A 17911-nucleotide genomic window follows, 5' to 3' on the forward strand; every position below is an offset into this window, starting at 1 on the left:
CTTTCAGATATGCAGAGGAGCATGCGGGAAAGTTTTCACACTAGCTGTGCATACATGCGTAGCGTAGCTGGCTGTAGGCGATGAAGAGGGGTGGAGCTATCAGAGGGCACTTCCACAAGTTCAAGGCTGGATTCCTGCTCAGGAGAAGCCCTGTTTTCTCCATGAGGTGTAGCAGGAAACTGAAGAGACTGGTCGGTTAAGTACCTAAGCACTGAGGTATGAAAACTGCTTCCTTCCCTGTTCTGCATTCTTCCTTCCCAGAGGAATCAGTGTTGCTTCTCAAAGATGTTGAACTGCTTGTTCGGTGCAACATACGAGAATTTGTTTTGCTGAAGCCCTGCAGAATTGATGTCAGAGTTGTAGCAGGAAAATTATTAAAATAGGTGGCTTATCAACCTATTTAATTAGGTGCTTCTGGTGATATCTCAAAGAAAAAGTCCTGAGGTAGTTATTAGCAAGTGTTACTCTGCAAGGAGGGCTTGTAGGGGATCCCTCTCCGTTGTTCTGGGAATACTTCAGCTCAGTCTCTAGCACCGGTTGGAAAGCAGACAGCTTTAACAAAGCAAGTAAGCTAAACTGGAAAGAATCATTATGCCTTCATGCAAATATATTTTGGGTGTTGGATGCAGTTGATTCCCTATCTTCAAAAAATGTAAGGTAGCACCAGATTACTTATGCTTTGTCTCCTAGGACTACTAGACCATGGCTGTTAAAATAGGAAAGAAAATGTGTACGAGGCATCTGATTCAGGACTCAGATATCCTGAGCAGCACACATGAAGTAAATGGCAATAATTATTTTCTCATAGCATGATAATTGGGGGACACTCAGTGAATCACTTTGCCACAAAATTGAAACAAAGTACTTCCTTGCACAGCACATAGTCAAACTGTATTGGTCAGTGCCATAGGATATCACCAAGGCCAGAGGTGTTAATACATTCAGTGAGATTAAAAGAGGATTAGTTTGGTTGTGGTAGTTTACCAGGATGTTCTGGAGGCAGCTTAAATCCTTGAATGTCAGCTGAGGGCATGCTAGGAGAACGATCATTCTGTTGATGCTCCTGTTGCTCTCTTTGTCCAAGCATCTGCTTTTGGCCCATGTCAGAAAGTTTTGGAACTAGTTCAACCTCTGGCTTTCCTCATGCATTTGTCCTGTAGCATGGGTGAGACTCTAGACTATTAATTCTCCAGTACCTTTTAAAGCTAGGTAGTGAAATAAATTTTGTTGCAATCCACTAATTATTTACAGCAGGGAGTCAGGCTAACTTTGCCCATGTATTACTTCATATATCAGAAGTTACAGCTGTCACAAGTCATTATTTCCATTGAGAATAGCGATTCATCTTGCCATGAGTCTTCAAGAGATCTCACAGTGGGAGTGAAATTTTAGCTCATGTCACCATTCTGTAAGAGGAAATACATATGGAGGCAGGACATTATGTTCAGATACATGTGTTTTCAGTTGAACTGGGTTGTCTTTAAGAAGTTTTGTCTCTGAACTGTTTTGAGTGAATTTAGTATTTATTTGTCCATGGCTAGCCTCAGCGTGGTAGTTGTGGAGGAAGAAGGCTTGTTCTTATGGAAAAGGTGCACTTCAGCTTAGCCTCTCAAATGTGGCTCGGTCCTAATCAGAAAAATCAGCTTTTAGTGCAGTAGAGTAGTCCCTAGGATATTTCAGTCTTTTTCTCCATGCTATAACTGCTGCTGGTGATGCTATTTCAATCAATGTTTTGACTGACAAATGCATTTCTGCTGCATTCCTTTGGTCTGCCTGGTAGAAATTTGCTTTGCTTTTCTCTAGTCGCTTGTCAGAGTGGTCTATTAGAGATGCTACTTACATTGAAAGGCTTCTTGGGCAAGAACTAATCACACCAGCTCTGCCTTCTGTGTTACTGTAACTACATACGCAATTCTGGAAAGAACAGTCATTTGGAGAAGACGATTTAGCATCTGTAAATCCAACTTGTCACAAGTTACTTTGCACTTTGGTTGTGTCCTTGTGTTGAATTTTTTTTTTTACTTTTTGCTTTGGTTGTCTTTTTAATGCTCGATATACCAACTCAGTAGGGGAGTTGGAAAGGAATTTGGAAAAATCTGAAGTCCAAATGTCACAGTTTTATAAAGAGAATGAATATGCTAATGAACAGCATCTGTATAAACTTGGGGTAACGTTATGCATATTTTCAAGTATTGTATTTCTTGTGAAGAGATGTCATTTATAAGAATGATACTATGAAGGCTGACTCAAGGGACAACATTTTGAGAGGACTTTGAAACTGTGTACCATGACAAGATACAAAATTTTGACCTTTCCTTTAAGAACTTCATTTTGGTGCAGTACTTGTCCCAAATTCTAGTCTTCAGGGGTCAGGACGTTGACATCCTTAAAATGATTTTCACAACATAAGCCTGGTTGCTAGAGAATCTCTTTTCCTAGTGCAGACTCCTCAGCTTTGTGCAACCACAGAAGCGATGACAGTCAGAGGAGCGCTGTGAGAATGTTTTCAATCGCCTTTATCTTTCGGTGCTTCCTGCAGCATACTATGGCATAGGCAGTGGTTGTGGTAAGAGGCAATTAAATTGATGTAAAGACCAAGTTGATTTGACATGTTTTTTAACCAAGTGTTTATTAGTCAAAATAATCTTAGGCGGTTTTTGGCATAATTTACATTTGAGTGGGAACTTGACTCATTGTCAGAAGTCTGTGTGTATTTGAGCATGTTAAGCTGATGTTACCAAATGGAACCGTAGGAGGCTTTTGGCTTGTGTTTATGGAGTATAAACCGAAGCTCGTACCTTGCTGCCTCAAGAGCCACAAAAATGTTAATAAAAGTCAGAGATGCAAGAAAAAATGTATTCCATATAGCCTGTCAGCTTGCCAGTACTAGTTTTTTCCTTGGGCTACTTTACACTATTTTGTTGCACCTCGTTTTAGGTATCACAAGGGATGAGACTTCCTCTGCATTCCTTTGGAAATTATTTTGCAGTCCTCATAAGACTTTGTGAAGCTTTTCGCTCGTTTATATTTCCTGGTCCTTAGATTTCCAGAGCGGAACCTGCACCCAAGCTGTAAGGGGTTGCTTTCCTGTTAGCTTTGGCAAAACGATTCAGGCTTCCTTCTTGCTACTGTCTGCTTTTGTTCAGCTGAGTGAACTGGTGAACATTTGCATACTTCAAACTACAAGTATTTTAGGATAGGTATTGTGATACTGTCTGCTGTGAATGTTTTAAATCAACTTGCATGTATCAGATTAAGTAGCTGTAGCTGTTAGTGTCTTGTATTTTCTTTTGTTTCTCTCAGACTGGATTTTCTGCACAAAGTTTGGCATCTCTTAGATCTTCCTAATCAGCTTCCCTTGGTCTCCTCTCCCTCACCCCTTTCCCCTTTAACACTGAGGTACTTGTGTGTAAGCCTTACAATAGGCACATGAAAAGGCCCATTATGGGCACTTAAAGCTACATTAAGGTTAAGTCAATGATTCATCAGTAAGTACAAGCTAAAATTAATAATTTAAACTGTCTGTAAGATTGGACAATTTTTCCCCACTTCATCAAATATAATTTGTCCCTGAAGAACACATTGCTACTATCTGAACAGTTAGGTGCCAATGTGTACAGAACACAAAACAAACCAATTTGAGTTGTTGTGTAAGCCTGCAGGAACACGGTAGCTTTTCAAACGGTTTCAAAACCGAAATGATTCTGGTCTGTTATCATTTAATTAGCTCCCTCTTTTTTTTTTTTTTTTTTTTTTTTTAATGTATTGTATAATGTATATATAAAAACCGGTAAATTTATATTTACTCTACTCATTATAGCTATGGAAAAAGAAGGAAATTGAGGGCAACTGAAAACCAAATGCAAACAGTAGTACACATACTTTAATTTTTGGCTTTGGGAAATATTTTCTTGATTCCTAAGATTTAGTAAGTCTTGTGTGCCCTCTGAAGTGGGGGATGTAAGCTAATAGAAGTTGCAAGGCATTGACTTTATGGTGGGTGTACCCTTACACTAAAACAACAAAGACAGAATTACTGGTAAAGGTATACTTCTCAAAAGTTGGTTCCTTTAGGTTTCTGGAGCTGCAAAGTCAGGAAGGTTTTGGCCTTTGCACAATGTTTCTGAAATAATTTTTTCCTAAATGAATTTTTAATACCTGTTCAGAAATTCAGACTAGAAGACGACATCTGACAACTTACAAATGCTGGCTAGAAGCTGTGGGACTCTTATGCTGTACATTCCCTGTTACCTGTGTGCTCTGCCGGCTTGCCTGTAGGTCTTGCTCCATCATCTCATTTGCAGAAATATATTATCTTCAGCTTAGAACAGGAGGGAGGGGAAAAGTCTATGAAAATGGACAATTTTGCCCATTTAGCTAGAGATAATATTTTTGCCTAGTTCTTAGTTGAGCTTTGTCAACTCTTGTATCTTCTTGTGGCAGAGGTACTGGTTGTGGTCAGATTCCAGAAATAGCTGAATACAGTGTTATTCCTTACTTTCTCTTTTGCTTTCCACAAAATTTACCTGACTTTTGACACAAAATTGTTCTACCCATTAAAATATTGACTTAAAATGTATGTAACAATCAATTAATTTGGAAATTCTTTACTGGGAACAGCTGTTTTTTCTTACTCAAGTTCATCTGTCTCTTCCTTGCAGTAAATAATGTATTGTAAAATCTAGCCAAAATAAAAACCCAGTCCTGTTAATGCGACGCCACATAATGATACCAGCTTAAAAGAAGCATACCCTAGCCATCTTGCTAATTATCTGTGGCTCCTTAGGCCTTTAAATATAGTATTCTGATGTGCTGCATGGATCTGATGTTTTTGTTTTTGGCTTGGGGGGGAAAAACCCAACTTGTTTCATATCATGTCTGTTACGCTAAGTTCAGCTTTCAGCCCTTTTCCATTAGTTGTCCATAACTGCAGAATCATGGGATTTTATAAAGGAGCTACTTGTTCAGTATTGCTGGTTATCTGGCTTTAACTCATCCAAAAAACCAGACTGTCCTTTGCCAGGTGCAAACAGAACTTCCAGACAACCTGTAGTTCGACACTGAGACCTGGCTAGTTTAAAAAAAGGAAAGGGGGGAGGAAGAGATCTTCTGCTGACAGTGATGATGCCAGGTTGACATTAACAATCTCTTTAGTTTAGAGCAGTGTAGTATTTATTGCAGCACATCTTGGTACAGCGTTATGAGGCTGTAGTTTGATTCTTGAGCCAGGTGAAGTGGTTGGAAATTGCTTACTTTTGCATTTGTGTTTTGCTTGGTTTTTACTGTAGGCAAAATTGAGCTAATTTCTTGCGTATTGACTTGCTTCTCAGCCTTTAGCTTGAGTTACTGTACACAATAAGGTACACAGCGGCAACTGCTTTTTGAAAAGTTGCCATTTGGAAGGAAGCACAGAGGGTTGCCCTGCAGACCTGCACGCACATGTATAATGTATTACATGTGGATACACCCTACCTCAGGTGGGAACAGAAGCAGCCAAAGGCATACAGAGATTTTTTGCAAGATGGAATCAGTTTTGGGAAAGAGTTTTTTATTATTATTTCTTTTTTTTCAAGTTGAGTTTGTAAATGCTTTCTTAAATCTGGTATGCACTCTGAAGTGTTCCAGTGTGATAACAGATGAGCTAAGTTGCTTGCTGCTAAAAGCCTGCAAAGCGTGAGCAGTAGGCAGCCTAAGGAGGAACGCTGGTCTTTTAAGATGATGCCAACCTTGATCTTGTAACTAATGGTTTAAGTCACAAAATCATCCCACTATCCTTGAAACAAGATGTAAAAAAGAGGTTCACTATACAAAAGGGGGAGGATGTGCATGACACCTGTGAACACATAGTAAGAAAGGAAAGTAAGAAGCCGTGGAAATCGCATCTTATCAGGACATTTATGCTGCATGATCACAGTCTCTTTGTCTCTCATCAGTCTCATAACTGAGTGTTTTTAGAACATACTTGGCACTCCCAGTTGCTGTTCTCTCACAGCCTCTTCTGGTGCCTGAGTTGGAGAGATTGTGGTGTGGCGCAGAGCTGTTCTCCTTGTCCCCTCAACAGCTCTTACGCAGTGCGTCAGAAAGCAACAAAGGCACTTCGGTTTGGTGATGCGGTTAAGTCTGTGTCATCTCAAAGCTTCTCAAATGTAAATGGTGACCATGCAGTTCAGTGCACTGATATGGAATAAATTTACACCATGAGTGGAACTTTCTACTCTATTAAAAGAAATTCAACATGTTAACTTTTATACAAGTAAAGCTTGTATGCCAGATATCATCAGTCTGCATCATTATGGATGGCTCTGTCCTCCCACAGCCAATGTAACATGGGTGCAAGTTTTGGCTCATTTAGTGGAAATACGGGCATGATTGATACAGATCAAATTTTTGTTACTGAAAGATTCATTCATACACAGAGCTCGTGCTAGTGGTTGTGTGAATACAGCTTCATAAATTAATTTAAAAGGTTTCTGACAGTCCGCATCAGGAAGGTTTTGTGAGGGTGGTGGGGGTGGAAGTTCCTTGTGTCGCATTATAAGTATGTTCTGTGCAAATTCAGAGTACTCTTTGCTGCTTATACAGGTTCAGTTCAGCTTTATTGGTCCTAGTGAACAACTGGAGAGTTTAATTTGCTGAGTGTCAGCCAAGTGTGTCTCAGTGGGAGAGTGCTGATAAACCTTACTATTTTAAATCTGGCTGTCTGTCTCTGCTGTTTTTAAAGCACAATGTCTCTCCTTCTTCTGCATAAATGATGTAGTCTTGCCTCACCAGCTCTCTTTGGGCCTGGCCGCTACAAAGGTGGTAACGCTTCTCAATTCCACATCACGTGGCCTGTTCATGATCTTTCTCATTTTTGCTCACCTGAAAAGCTTAGTCTTTTATTTCCCTCAGTTAAGCACTTTGAGATTGCTCAGTGGATGGCACCCTGAAAAGTCGTCATTCTTCCAGTGTTCTGCAAGACTACAATGTCTGTTGTGGTGAGGCAATTAAGGAGTTAAAGGCTTGTGGAGTTTCAAAGAAATGCCTGACAGCTGCTCTAAAGTATTGCTACAATCCTAGCTGACCTCATTCTTGTCAGACAACAGTGAAAATATCCAAAAACGGGTGCGAGACAGGAAGTGTTTCAGGAAGGTATGTTTCATGCAAAGACATCAGAAATGTGCTTTCTCCCAGGGCCACTTACCGTAAGATCCATATTAATTTAAATGGAACAGTGAAATTCCAGAATGTGTTTACAGAAACATTATTTCAGTCCAAAAAACCCATTGCTTGTTGTTCTAGTGTGCAAATGGCAAAAGCAGATGAGTTAACCACTGTACTCATTTAATATAATGACATTGCTGGCTATATGAACCTACTTAAACATCTGGAGGCTTCACATACTTTTTTGATAGTTTTGTTTACTATTTTTAGGGGGGGCTTTGACCTGAAAAAGTGGTACAGGAGAAATACAAATCTACTTAAAATATGTTTTTCACATTTACTTTACATTCAAAGAGATTTGATATCTAACAAGCTTTTAATTAATTTAATCAACTAGGAGAGTTCCGTAGTAAGCAGAAAAAAATCCCAGTTTTTTTCCTCGCTGCATTCAGTGACTTGGAATTTAAAAGAATGGGATAAATGGAGCAATGCCTGCTGTGTTTAGGAAGTGTGAGAAAGTCTTCCAAGTTTTTGCCAAGAAAGTAGGAATGGTTTGCTTTTTAAAAGATTTAGCATTTTTCACTAGTCAGTCTACCAAGTTATCTGCAAAAAGTGTCCTATACTTACAGGTTCCTATCATTTTCATCCTATTTAAAAATTCATACATCAGAAATGAGCTTGTATTTTATTTTTATTTTTCAGTAGCACACACTTAAAAACATGCAGATAAAAATAATTCCTACCGGTTCAGAGCTCTTCTGATGATATTTAGGGATATTTTCCCTAAATTTCCTCTTAGTTGTGTCCAGAATAGTCTCTCCTGTAGTATGAATCTGCAATAAAATTCAAAAGTCAATTATGATTTTTTTTTTAACAAGCAGAAGTGAATATTGCTTGAGAGATTTCTTTTGACTTCAGAGGACCTTATTTCAGCATTAACTTGATAAATTCTTGTAAAATAATTTATTAAGGCTTAGACTAGATCCAGTAAAGCTTCTACCATTCAAGAAGTTGCACATTAATAATATGCTCTTCTGATTAACTGTTATGAAGTCTTGCAGATGCTTGTAAGAATATTAAATTAAAGCACTGCTATTTAATATCTGATTTTTCATTTAAAGACTTGCTTCCTCTGTACTTTTTTCTGTATTCTCCTATAGTTTCAAAAAATATTCGTTTGCATTGGTAGGGAGTGAGCAAATTCTAGCTGCTAGAACTTACACAGAGAATTTCATGTTTGGGAATCCACTGGTTTGTGAAGCTAGGTCACCAATCTTGAAGGACCCTTTGAAGAGTGTAGCCCACAGCCAGGCAGCTACAGGAGGGGAAGGAATGCCACGCTATTGATGTCGAATGGTATACTAGCAAGGGTTTGTCTTTTTTATGGAGATGTGACCAAGGAGCTCAGGTGAAGTGCAGGAGGACATGAAGGCAGGCTACTGGGAGGAAGACCTGAGTGAAACTGAACTCAGCCCTGTCACATGCTGAGAAGTGAAACAAGTATGATCTGTGTTTTTAGAAGATGATCCAAGGATGTAACAGAAGAGAAAGGGAAGGAAAATGGAATTCTTTGGACACAGGAAGGCATTTTTTGTTATTTGGTGGTAGCAACTAATTTAATATACACACACAGTTGTTTCAAACTGAATTATATTTTATATTTGCCTGCCGTTTCTGGAAGTTATTGCCAAGAGTGAAAACCACATAATATATTTCTAGTATTAAACCATCTATTACTGATGGATAATGACAGAGTAGAGGGAGAAGGCACCAGTTAGTCTGGGTTAGCTCATGTGATCTGGATAGCTCTTTCTTGAACTCTTAGATTTCTAAACTTCTACTAGGGCATGTTGATTTCCCACTGCTTTTTGGACGTGATGAATTGTTTCCTCTCCCATGTCAGTGTCAGGTAATCTCAAGTACTCCCATGATAGTCTTCCTCATACTTTTTCAGGTAATGTGCCATTTGATCACTTTTCTGTTAGGTACTATAATAAGATAACAAATACTATAATGGCCATAATAACATCTCTTAACAAAAGAAGCATTTTGGAGTTTTTAAAACTACAGATGCCCTGTGTTCTCACTTACATTTTATGTATTTTTGATTTTTAACATTACAGGTGGTAGATTTCTGGATCTGTAGTGGCTTTCTGATTTAAGCTCCTAATTTTTGATGGTGAAGCGTGGGATTTAGTCTCTAAAGTCAAAAAGGGCTACCGTTTTGAAAAACCTGTAATTACTTACTGAACAGTTACTGATGAAGTCACCGGAGAGAGATAAAACCAGAATCCCGTTTTACTAATTGTTGGTTAAAACAATTTGACTCTCTTAGGAAAGTTTCTGTGAAGTGCTGTGTAAATATGCACCTTACAAAATCATCTAGCGATGTAAGATATGGCAAAGGGTGTCGATCTATCAGTCTGTGTCCTTGAGTTTTCAAGGTGATTTATCACAAAGCATTTGATCAACTTGTTTTCATGTAACAATCAAGTCAAATGCGTTATTTGTTTTTCTTCAAAGTATACTGAGTTACTTTTGACTAATAACAAGATGTATGTAAGGAAATTCTGTGCTTCTGCTTCAAAGAAGAGAAAAAAATCTTTTCCTGATTTTCAGTATAGCACAATTAGATCTTTATGGTCCTTTTTTGTTTTTAGTCAGAGCGAGGGGTATTAAGACAATACTAGAAGTGAATTGGTGCACTTGTTAAGACCAGTGACTTGTCCAATATGCTAAATCCCCAAGGAGATGATTGCAGGATCTCAGGGATTTCTTGCTAGTATTGAGCCCTCCAAGCAGGGAAAAAGGAAGGTTTTTACATAGCTTTCACAAATACTTAAGTCATAAGAAGATAATGTAATGCTTCTTGACACATTGTCGTAGTACTTTATTTAAGAACGAAATAGCTCTTTACTATTTTGAGTCACTCTTTGAGTAATGGTTTGCAGCAAGTTTAATTTTTGACACTCTGTTGCTTTTCTGGCAACTGTAGAGAGGTCTGTTCCATGTCTCACCCCTGTCCAAAATGTGGTGGGTTTCTTTTCTCTTCAGCTCATAATTCCTGCCAGGTCCATGACTGTCCTTTTGTTGATCTCGGTGTATTCTGGTCTTTCTCCTTCATCTTTAGGCATCCAGCTGAAGCACTCTTATAGGCATTGACCTCCCCGTCAAATATATAGAAGAATTTGGCACCTGACTTGGTAATCTGAAAGAAACTAAAACCAAACTGTTGTTACTGTCCCCTTCAAAGGCTGTTCCACGGTGCACGTGGAACATCAAGGAAGACAATGTCTTGCTGCTTAGAAAGCTCTGTTTGAAAATCTGTGGATTTGTTGGTGAAAAGAGTAGGACTTCTTAATTGATTTTTTTGGGGGGGTAACAATCATTGTAAATAAGGAATTGAGATTTTTGTTGAATTCATGTTTTAATCTTTGTATTACTGAGCTATTTAAGGTGGATAATTGAGAGAAGGCCTGGTGGCATAGACGGGTTGAAGGTGTCAATTTTGTGAGTAGTTACACGTGAATGAAGAAATGCTCAAAATCACATCACGCTGCTGTCTCTTGCATACTTGGAATGACACCTACATATGCATTAATAAACAAGCTGAAATATTGAAGTATATAGGGTTCATGAAAGGCCTGCTTCCTAATAGTGGCAAAGGTAGTGTTTTGAAGGACTGAGGCTTTAAGATGGTTAGACATGCCTTCCCTTGAATGAATGCGATAAAATACCTAAGTCACTCCAGTGTTGTCACTTCTCTTCACATTGATAGCCTGTTTATATGCTCTTTCAGTAGTAGTTGTGCAAACTTCTGTTGCATTTATCTTACCATAGTTTTACAATCACCTTAAGAAAACCATTTGCATTGCACCAGTGGCAGTTTGGTAGGAGTTGTTTGTGCTCTGCTCTGACTCGCTGCCCTTCATTAAGAGGGTACAGCTTGATGCTTCTGAGCCTGTTTCTGCTCTGCTAAAAGGGGATAGCGACGCTGCCCTGCTTTGGTAGGGTGCCCTTCTGATCAAGAGGTAAAAAGTGCAGATAGAGCCTTCGTTTTTAGTGGTCCCAAGAGAACTTGAATACAAACTGCGCGAAGGCCTGCAATCTCTGAAGGAGATTTAAGGCAATCCTGCTGGAATTTGATTCTGCGGCTGAGTCATTTCAGCCTGTTTTTTTGACAAATCAAGCCCGTGTCACACTACTGCCATTGCCTTTTGTTATAGTCATTACAGTCCTCTGGAGTCTCTATGGCCATTGTCTGTTTTGTTTCTTTGTTTTTGTTTTTCCTCACTAGAGATAGATTTTTAAGTTGGCAGAAGGTATCAAATTCAGTTTCCACCACCAGAAGACTCTGCATTTGCATGGGGCATATAACAGCCGTGCAAGCTCCATTGCAAGCTCCCTTGGGGAAAGAGCAGCTTCCTGGGGGAGGTATTTATGCTGTGTGTTCCCATCCCAGGAGCCTCGCTAGAGTAGGTGTGCAGCTTAAGTGGGTTGTGGGTGTTCCTCCTCCTTGCCTTTCTACAGCCTGTGCTGGCACAGCACACATGCACGTTAATTCCAAGTTGTGAGTAAATTTTTGAGACCCTTTTTAGACGTGGACATGGAAGGAAGCAGTGCCACAGAGCAAGGAATAGGGAAAGACTTCTCTGGACCAGATGCGTGCTGTGGGATGTTCAAGAGTGTGGAAAGCTCTTTTCACCCTTTCGTGTGCACGTAGAGGCACACGCAGTCTCACCCCATGGGGAAGATACAGTATGTATTTGAAAGAGTTTCTGGGAGCTTTGGCTTTCTGCTGAGTGTGCGTGGGTCATTTGGAACAGACTGACGGCCCTCTCGGAGGGGACAAAGGTCAGTTTAAAATTCTTAGGTGTACTATGTAATGCAAGCCATCAGCAGATTTGGAAGATATCCTTGAAGTCTTTGTCAGGGAGGAAGGCCTTTTTTTCATGAGAAAGTTTTGGATGCAGAGTGGGAAGAGGAGTATTTGCTAGATATGTCTGAAGGGCTTGTTTTGAAAGCCACCATTAGATTAGGTGTAAACTGTGAGCCTGGTTTATACTCCTCAGGGTAGGGAAAGATGGAATCTGTTGTTTATCAGAGTGCAGGTTTCCCCCAGGATGCTCATATACACTATACATTATGCATTAAGCTGTTGGCATTGTATCTCTAAATCTTTTCTTTGGTTTCAGAAGGTCTTAAGTTAAAAAAGAACAAACCAGACACCCCCACTCCTCCCAAAATAAACCAAAGTTGTGAAACTGTTCTTAACGCCTTTGCTGAATGAAGCAGAAACAGATCACTCTTAGCAACCTACCATTTTCTGGCAAGCCCTGTTTATCTATGCTGGGACTCTCCTGAGAGATTTTTCACTGTTACCCAAATAGTCTTTAGCTGACCTTCAAAAAACTGATGAGAAAGGGAATAGTTATAAAGCAGATTACTGCCTATTTTGGATTTCAGATTACTAGTGGTTTTCTGCATATGACATTGAACAACTATCAGGGACAAAACAGTTTTTTGTTTCTCTCAAGTCAATGTTGGCCTTAAAGCAAGAAGCCAGGAAAGGGACATGCCTATTTACATAAGTTGAAAAAACCTTCAAAACATCTTGATTTAAATTTTAATGAGAGATTTAGGTTTGCTGTCATGACACAATGGAGAGGCTTTCTAAATTGGTATCAGAAGATAAATGTTGTACTTTCTTTGTTATTTTGCATTCCACTAATATTTTTGATGTATTGTCTTAACATTTTAGCTATAAAATTGGTAATATTTTGTATGCTACTTTTGATATTGAGAAAAGGATGCCATGAATAATCAGTAAGAACAAAATGATTAGCTGTTTTTAACTGAGGTGACACATTTAGTTATTAGTAGCTCACGTGCAGCCATTGTAGTGGGCCAAAGACAAAGAAGAAAAGGAGGAGATAAAACAGTTTTTTCTGACTTTGCTTTTCAATTTCTAGAGCTTTGCCTTATGTTGGAAAGTAGACCTACAACCCTGTGGTTTAAAGTCATGAAGCTAAGAAATCAATTTGGCAGTTCACAGGATTGGCGCTAAGATAAAATGAGAGGAAAGTGAGGGAAAAGGGAGTGTTCTATGGGAAGGAAACATTAAGAAAATAGGCAGCTTACTTAGGAAGATTTAGAAGCAGATGAAGTCATGAGAACCTGAACAAAACCCACGTTTGCTGTGGATGCTCTTCTGAGAACTGCTACTGTGAAATGGCTCTTGTGGACTTTTTTTAATGCAGTTGCTGCTGCTGCTACCTGCACCCCTTGCATGTTTTGGGTGGTAATTTTCTTTGCTTCAAGAAACTTAAGGATAACTTCATTCTGCTTTTTAAGTAATCTAGAGGGTACTTTATTTGTTTCAGAGTGAAGTGATCTGCCCTTCCTTCAAATGATCATTACTTTTTTGAGATGTTTAAGGTGAAATAGCCATATACAATATTTTAAATGATAGCCACGTGAATTAAAGAGACTGCTATCAATCAAGAGTGAGTAATAATTTTAAAAAGAAATTGTGAAACTCTATATTTTTCTTTTGCCCCAGTATTTCCCCTTGTCCTTTTTAATTTAGTGGAGTAAGGTAGATACCTGGCTGGGACATGACTCTTTCCTAACAGTACACTTGGTACTCACTGTACAATTGATTCACAACTGTACGCTATAAAAGATGTTTAAAAACATCTAGACTAATGTGGAAATTGCATAACTGTGATGAAAAATTCAAAAGAAAGCGTGGGGGTTTTTTCCCTCTTCGCTTTGTTCAGGTACATGTTCAGGCTGGTTCTTTATCCATGTGCTCTTGCATATCCTTCGTATTTGTACTCTCAGTAACTGGTTCATCAGGAACTTTTAATGAAGTATGCAATCTCACGGTGGGAAGATAACTTTTTCAGGTTTTGTTTTTCTTTTTTCCTCGTTTTCTTGTTCTCTAGGGTGTGGTTTGGACTAAAATGAAATTTAGGTTGCTCTTTCCTTTTTTGACCTGCCAAAGTGTTTGTTCTGTTAGCATTGCTCTGCTCCCTGTAAATCAGACATTCTTCTTGGGCTGCGTCAGATTACTAATGACATGATTAATGCAGGAAGGGTAGAGAAGGATGACGTAGTGGCTCATGCAAAGTTTACCTGAGAATTATCTGTAGCTCTCTACTGTTTAGTGTCTGAGTGAGTCATGGCCTGAAGCCCTGCCATTCCCTGTTCTTCAGCTGGGCAAGATCACACTTACCTCATTCTATGTATGCATTTCTCCCTTTCCTGCCAGATCTGATTAGAAGCACTTTTGTTTTAAACTCTATGTTTATGAAACATTAAATACACTTCTTAGAGATAGCTGACCATAATGCTAAATGAAAAGCACCATTAGATATCTGTGGTCCAGGCAGCTTTAGAAACTTTCTCTGTCCTTATATGAATTCTGATTTTTATCAGCTAAAGCCTTTTTCACATTCATGGGTTTAGCAATGATAGCGTTACGACATTAGTAAGCTTTGCAACAGGACCATGAGTCAGTTGCTGTATGTCAGTAAAGCCTCCTGTTTCTTCTTGTGTATTTGCACAGATACGAGCTTGCAGAATACAAATGGCAAGTTTGTGATGCTGTCTCCAGCTTTTGAAACTTCCTTGGGCTGCAGGTGCAACTGTTTCCATCATGTTCGGTTCACCTATTCATTACTTAATGGGGTAGTCAGGAAGTTCATCTTGCTGATCAAGAAAACATGAGCATGTTCACTGGTAACACTTTGAAGTCTTGGTCATTCCCTTATTGTAGGCTGGCTGACTGGACCTCTTTTGTACCTGAAGATCAGTATTTGTTCTGCTATTTGCGTATGTGTGTTCTTTAACTTACAGGTTCCTTGTAGAGTGTCTGTATTGATGTTCCCCTAAACTTGCTAGAAAGTGTCTGTCAAATGCTCTCAGGTGTCTCTTAGGAGACCAGAATGAAGACCGTGTAGAATTTGCAAGAAATGCTGATTATTTTTTCAAGATTCCTTTGTTTTCTCTGTAAAACTGTCATGAAGTATTTGACATCCTTCAGCTTTCCTCAGCTAAAACTGTCGTATCCTCTGTGTGTGTGCTGCTCAGTCTGAATTACCTTGTGCAAAAAGCGCTTGATGTTTAACAGTAGAAGGTTATGCTGAAAACAAGCTACCGTTTTCCAGCCAGCTCATATCTTGCAACCTGCCAAAGCCTGTATCAGGAACACGATGTGTGGGAAAAAGTTCTGAAATGATAGACAGAAAAATGTCTTGTGGGAAACCTAAAATGCCATGAGACTCATTCTGTTAATAAAGAATGTTTTTACAAGCACAGCATCATCCCCCTTACTTTTTGACATTTTCAAAAATGAGCTTGAGAGTGTAACATTTGTGTAGAATGTAAACAACCCTCATACTTAGATAAGTGACATTTCTTGGAAATAACATTCCCTTAAGAGAAAAGAATGGTCAAAGTGAATAATTAACCAGAAAAAGACCCCAGCTTATTTCTATAAGGTATACCTCTTTACTGCTTCTAATAAGGGCCATACTGATGCTGAGATAAAATTCCGTATGCGCTTTCTGATTACATTTTACAAACATATCTTAAAGGAAAACAAACTCATCCTATGATCTGCTAGTGTCAAAAGGTGCACCAGATTAGTAAATTCTTAACATAAACATATAATAAAAAAACTTTAAAAAAAAAAAGTTCTCTAATGCAACATGCAGCACATTTTGCACACATTGCAGTATATGCTAGTGGAGTTAATGATTATAATTACACAGATGCCTGAATGGGGATGGCAAAAGTTCACGTCCAGCTCAATGTTGCCTGTATTTCATCTTGCTCCTTTTAAAGGAACTGTTTACATAAGAGTAACGTACATTTTATTCAGTGAGTCAGTGTTTAAGCAAAAATCAAGCATATTGTTTGACACGTGCCTTTATGTAAGCTGTGTATCTAGAATCTGTCTTTCAGCTTGAGCAGTGAAATGGTATTTCTGGCTTTTGATTTCTTCTGGCTAAATAGCCAGTGCCTTGAGTGTAGAACTGATTTTTTGCTTTTTATCTAAACCCCTCTTCTCCTGCACTTTCAGCTAGAAAATGAATCAAACAAAGCTTAAAAATTTCTTTTTCAAAACTTCAAGGCGCTAAATGAAGTAGATATGCAAGAAAGAAACTGTCTTTAAACAACTTCTGTAAAACCTGTACCTTCGTTTCTCCAGGTTTATGAGGCAGGACATTGCCCACTCTGCAGTTCATGTCAAGTTGTAGTTGCCTTTTGCTGCTCAAAGCAGCAAACAGTCCACGGAGAGAGAGAGAGAGCACTCCATCTGGCTCCTTGGCTTGGTGAAACGAGTCCAGAGGAAGCTCTGATTGAGGAAGGGCCCAAGAGGCAGGAAACAGATGTTAGCAGCAGTGTCCTGGCTCAGGTGGCCTGACAGCAAGTGTACCAAGCCAAAATAACGTAAGTGGGTTAAATGGCCAGAACAATAGTTCATAGTCTTATTTATTGGGCTAGTTAAATCTAGATTTACCTAAGGATTAATGTGACTTTTGCACATGCTTTTCTTTGGTTGGCATTTGTGGTCTGTTGTCAAGCTTCAGACAGCTTGTCTGATAATGCTCCAGGTCACCATTTGTTTCTGTGTGCAGCTAGGTAGCTTTCTCCAAATGCTTTGTATGGTCATCTTGGTACTTCAGTACTTTTTATCTTGTATTTGGCCAAAGATCACCATGCATAGGGGAATGCAAAAGGCCAACGTTAGAGTCCTGCATATTCAGAAAAAGCCCTGTGAAGTCTCCAAAACAGTGAAGATTGAGTATTTTATTTTTGCTGTGTATGCCTTTCTTCCTGTGACCTTTCCTGGTGTAAAAGATACCTGGGTGTATTAGTCATACCAGGACCATAGGAAGCCTACAGCAAACTTTAAATTGGGTGTTGTCACCTTATCTTCTAGGGAGAGTGCACAGAAATGCTTCTTCAAATCTGCTTTCAGACTTTGCATGTTCTTGGTATCCATTCATCACTTGAGCAATCTCTCGTTACAAGATACCAGAATGATATGGGGAACCTCAGGGTTTGTTTTTTTTTTTTTTTAAAAAAAAAAAAAGAAAAGTAATAGAGCAATTGGAATTGAAGAAAATTATGATCTTGGGCATAGGCATGATGCTCAAAGGTTGTGCTATGAAGGCATCACGTGTCAAAGAGAGATGGTTCATGCTGGTGATGCAGTGCAACAGCAGTGCAGAGGTCTATGCCCGGAGCCTTTCCTTTGGCTCCCTCTGGCTTTTGAGAAGGGCCCAGACACCATCTCTACATTGGGATTTCTTGCAATTCTTTTGAGACTCTATCTCTGTGGGGACTTTTGCAGAAACAGAGCCCTTGTTCCTGGTTCGTTGGTGGTCTGCCTGTATCTTAAAACAGCCCCTTGCAGGGTCGTTGCTGACTGTTCGAGCTTTCTGGCTTGCTGCTTAGCTACCTGGGAGCCCTTGGTGAGCTCAAGTAGGTAGACAGCTACAGGGTAATGCAGAGGGTTTCTGAATGCACTGTTGCTCTTTGGTTTAACAGCATGAGAAAAGTGCGTAACTTTAACATCAGCGATCTTACTTCATTCTTGCTCTAAGTTTCCTCCTGGGAATCGGGGGGGGTTGTCTTGTTTTCAGATAGGCCTGCCTTTTCCTCATCTCCCATGGTTGCTGCTGCCACCATTTTTCCATTTGAGAAGGTTTTTCCAGCGATAATCTTTTAAGCTTCCTGAATGCAACGTTGT

At 39.3% G+C, this 17911-nt stretch overlaps 2 protein-coding genes across 8 annotated transcripts in view; one reads left to right on the top strand and one right to left on the bottom strand.

Annotated features, from left to right (window-relative positions):
- The window catches only part of FILIP1L (filamin A interacting protein 1 like), a 213062-nt gene that overhangs the window by 105214 nt on the left and 89937 nt on the right, over positions 1-17911 (bottom strand). Inside the window, exon 2 of one of the 6 annotated variants that reach the window (XM_069785691.1) lies at positions 7887-7976. The exons of 4 other annotated variants lie outside the window; for them this stretch is intronic. In XM_069785691.1, coding sequence (XP_069641792.1) covers positions 7887-7976 — 90 coding nt within the window. Of the gene's footprint in view, positions 1-7886; positions 7977-17911 lie in introns of those variants that run through there. One more of the 6 variants, XM_069785688.1, reaches the window with a different exon arrangement.
- Positions 1-17911, top strand: part of CMSS1 (cms1 ribosomal small subunit homolog) — a 244484-nt gene that overhangs the window by 104558 nt on the left and 122015 nt on the right. The gene's annotated exons all lie outside the window — the stretch shown is intronic.

The sequence above is a fragment of the Haliaeetus albicilla genome, chromosome 6, assembly GCF_947461875.1.
Source record: "Haliaeetus albicilla chromosome 6, bHalAlb1.1, whole genome shotgun sequence".
Lineage (NCBI taxonomy): Eukaryota > Metazoa > Chordata > Aves > Accipitriformes > Accipitridae > Haliaeetus > Haliaeetus albicilla.